The sequence below is a fragment of the Teleopsis dalmanni genome, chromosome X (genome assembly GCF_002237135.1).
Source record: "Teleopsis dalmanni isolate 2A chromosome X, ASM223713v2, whole genome shotgun sequence".
Taxonomy (NCBI): Eukaryota; Metazoa; Arthropoda; class Insecta; order Diptera; family Diopsidae; genus Teleopsis; species Teleopsis dalmanni.
Genome location: NC_051848.1, coordinates 50,553,075 through 50,557,344, shown reverse-complemented (window position 1 = coordinate 50,557,344; position 4,270 = coordinate 50,553,075). Strand labels below are relative to the sequence as shown.

Below are 4,270 nucleotides of genomic sequence, written 5' to 3'. Positions count from 1 at the left end.
TTGGGTTGGGTCCCTTTTTTGTTAAATAATTCAAGGTTTAATATTTTTTATTATATTCTATGGACTAATGACAACCAATATAAAAAAACAGGTCGGCAAATAAATTCAAAAAAAAATTTTATAATATTTGGTCATTAAAACAATAAATTATTATAAATACTTATATTAATAATTGAGGTCTCAGTACTGAATTTTATTACATGCACAATTAATTAAAAATTAAAAACTTAAAAAAACGCTTAGAATTTCAGAAAAGGCCTTTAAATAACAATAAATCAATTTAAACACATGGGGAGTTTCTCATCTGGTCCCAGACCAGGCTTAACCTGCTTTTACTCACCCTTTACTCATTCTTCTCTTGAACCTCTCTACTTTCTCCAACATATTTTATAGTGCAAGTTTTATCATTTTAAATATAATTATTTTCCAGAACAATCAATTTAAGTTTCAGCTACCACAACAGTAATGGCAACAACAACTACTACAACATCAGGAAGCATACACAAAGCTGAGTCCAATCGACTAGTCTTATAAAAGTGACTTTTCTATATCTTGTTCTGTTTGACTTCAATCTACGTCTCAACCATTCCTCAATCCATTCACACACTCAAATAATCAAATCAAATACTCAACCACATCCTAACGTATGTATTCGCCTTGTACTCTTTTCATACCATACTATCTGCTTTAGATCCCTGCGGGTTACAACAATAAAAACAACATCAACAAAATGTAGATAATGCAGTGCACCAATTGAAAGGTAAGTTCAAAATATTTATATTGATTAATATGAATAATGACGTGTTTCGTTCTTACAGAAATAAACAAAAATAGATACGGAAATCAGAAATATAAATATTAAAAGCAAATGAGATTTATTTTTGTAAAAAAAAGGTGAGTTAAATGCTTTTTTTTTTTTGAACACACTTCAGTATGAATGAGTGTTTTAAAGTATTCGCGCATGACGTTGTCGAGCACCAATTCGAATTCGAACATTTGGATCAAAAACTTCAAATGTTTACAATGCTCGAAATTTCGAACAGCGCGAATAATAATTGCATATAATTAATTTAGAAAAAAAAACCGAAAAAACAGCTGTTTCGAGTATTGCAAAAAAATGATTATCAGTGGTCTTTGGAAATATTTTTATTTTCTAATAAAAATAATAAAACTAACAAATATTTTTAAAGATGACCGATGATGGATATTTGGTGATACACGAAACAGTTATGTGAGGAACAAGTAAAAAATCAATTAATTAAAAATAAAATATTGTTGTTGTAATTCATATTTATCCAGATCATTATCATTTCCAATTTTGGATCCAAGTTAGAACAAAATTTGTTTTCTCAGAGCATTGCATATAATAGTTTTGATTACCTACTTATAATGATAATAATTTTTATATGTATATTTATAGAAAATGCGTCGGAAGAGGGAATTGTACCTATTCGAATAGTAAATAACAAATATGAACAAACTACTATTGTTGTTGTTGTTTCTTTTTTATATTTAATTTTATAAATACTAATTTCATTTAGATTTTTGTATTATAAAAACACTTGGTTCCAAAATTTGAATATTTTATTAAATTTTAATTTGTAATATTTTTTCTAATTGAGCATACACATATAAAATTTTATAATTTATTGAGCTATAAACATTAACACATGATTGCAGTGGAAAAATTATTATAACCCATACAATATCTCTCGAGATAGTCCAAAAATATAAAAATAGTAAATGTATACTTTAATATGACTGAAAAAAAAAACAAATTATAGTATATAATTCTTTGGATTATAGTTAATGTATTTTATTATTCTATTATTAAAAAATTATATAGTTTTTTTATTGTGATAATGAATGTTTAATACATGTATACTTTATTATACTATACACTTTGATGTATTATTGATAATAGCTTTAAATAAATTACTGATAATTATTATTATTATTATTTTTATTATTATTATGCTAAAGACGAAGGTGTCTATATCAGTATCCATCTGAGTTTTATTTCATTGTTTTTTTTTTTGTTTTTTTTTTTTACAATGGCATTTGTTTAAACAATCATTTAGGTAAACATTTATGTGTGATTTTCTAATGCTCTGATTCATATATTTGTTTATTCAATTATTCAATAAGCAAACATTTGGTGAAAAAGCTAAACACTATTATTTTATTTATTTTATTGTACGAGGATATATTTAAATTACATTTTCGATAAAATATTTGAAAAATCAGTTTTTCACACTGCTATTTATTATACAATCTATGTTTATTCTTTACTTATTTTCACCTGAACTGATGTGCGAAATTATCGCCGTTTCACTAAATCACGTTGTTGGTATTTATAAAAGAAAAATGTTTATATTACTAAGTCTATATATTTATACATGAATTCATATTGATTCGAGTAATATTGTTATAACTAAACGTGCTATTATACATATGTACACCCAATGACAATTCTTGCATCCTCCCTCATTCATACGTTATTTTTAATTTTTAATTTTTAATTATTTACACAAAATCGTTATAGTATCTTAAATATAAATTTATAAAATTGAAATATATCCTACTATATGTATATACAAGGGTATTTAATATTACGCCATCACAATATATTATTTCTAAAAATACGTTTGGTATATTATACGAGTCTATCATCTATCTACTTATTGCATAAATTATTATAGAAAATGATGTACATGTCAATATGCTTCAAATTGCATTTTAGAACATGTGTAATATCATGGCTGACTAGGCATACACTTAATAATTATGTTTGTACAATAAAAATGAATATTCTTCAAATGAATCTTTAAAAATTTATTTTAATTCTAATCCTTAACATTTACTAAAGTTAAACTCTCGATTTCAGGGTCAAAGTTATTGTCACAAGTTGAAAGCCAATCGAGAACACGCCGTCGAACCGCTGTTTGATCGATGGCGTTATCAAGTCCATAACTGGACATCATGCGTTTCATTCGCGATCTATTTTCGTCAGCGGACATTCTACCTTCTCTTTGATTTAAATATATGCATGAGTCTTGATCTGGATTAGGTGAAATTAGTGTTGCGGATTTTGAAGCTGATATGCGACATTCGACCCATCTGTCTTTCATATATTTTGTGACCTCAGTTATTTTGCAGCGGTCCTCTGGATCATGACTTAAGTATTTTCTAAAGCAACGCATCAACCGTGGTGAAAACCGACGAAAGTTGTCCGGAATTTTTGTGGTTTTACGCTGTTCATATTTCATAAAATTAGCATATTGAGCATCCTTAACCCAATCCGCTGAATTCCATGGTGGACTTCCAGTTAAAATATTATATAAAAGTATGCCAAACTGCCATGAGTCACTACTGGGAAGACATAAGAATCTTTCATTTTTTACAATTTCCAAAACCTCTGGAGGCACAAAACTGGTCCATGTATGTTTTACCTTATGCACTAAAAGGCTTCTTTTGGTAGTTGCACCGAAGTCACACAGTTTAACACGTGAAAAATCTGGTGTAAATACAAGTATATTTTCTAGTTTTAAATCTCGATGTACTAAGTTTTTCGAATGCATAAATCCAAGTGCTGAACTTAATTGTTCAGATATCAATTTACATACACTTTCGTGTAGACCATTCGGTCCAAGATTTGCAGCCATATCACCATATGGCGCGTGTTCCATGGCAAAAACATAATAATCTTTAGTTTGAAATGCTACATTGTAGGCACTAAGTATATTTCGATGATGAGATAATTCATAGTTGTAATGAAATTCTTTTTGAAATTCTTTAAGTGTTGTCAACTCTGCATGTACAGCTTTAAGAGCTACAGTCGTATTTGTGGGTCTATGTAATGCTAATAGGATTTTAGCAAAACAACCCTCCGCAAGAGTTTTTTCAATATTATACTGATCAGTAAATGTCATTAATGGAAGGTCTATATCCGGTATAATATGTATCATTCCACTGTCATCTTTATCAGGTTTCTTGTAAATGCTACTTCGGCGACTAACTGATGCGGTATTTGGCACTTCCAATTTCATACTGGTGTTCGTTGGTGTTAATGGGGAATTACATCTATTATTGTTAATATTGGTACAAGTACTGCTATTGTTGTTACTATTTCGGCTGTGCGTACTTCCACCATCTCCTGTAGTGCGTCGCAGGCGAAAAGAAAAAGAACGTTTCTCTAAAAATAAAATTAATAAAATAAATTATGAGATTGTAATTCTTAGTATAATATACAACGAAACAATAATGACTT

At 28.3% G+C, this 4,270-nt stretch overlaps 2 protein-coding genes across 4 annotated transcripts in view; both read right to left on the bottom strand.

The window, feature by feature from the left end:
- The window catches only part of LOC119687631, a 68,096-nt gene that overhangs the window by 59,951 nt on the left and 3,875 nt on the right, over positions 1-4,270 (bottom strand). The gene's annotated exons all lie outside the window — the stretch shown is intronic.
- On the bottom strand, positions 1,970-4,202 carry LOC119687632 (serine/threonine-protein kinase meng-po-like; the record flags this gene model as incomplete). Its single annotated transcript, XM_038102030.1, has 1 exon — positions 1,970-4,202. A coding segment is annotated over one exon (1,356 nt), but the record flags the coding sequence as incomplete, so codon positions are not given.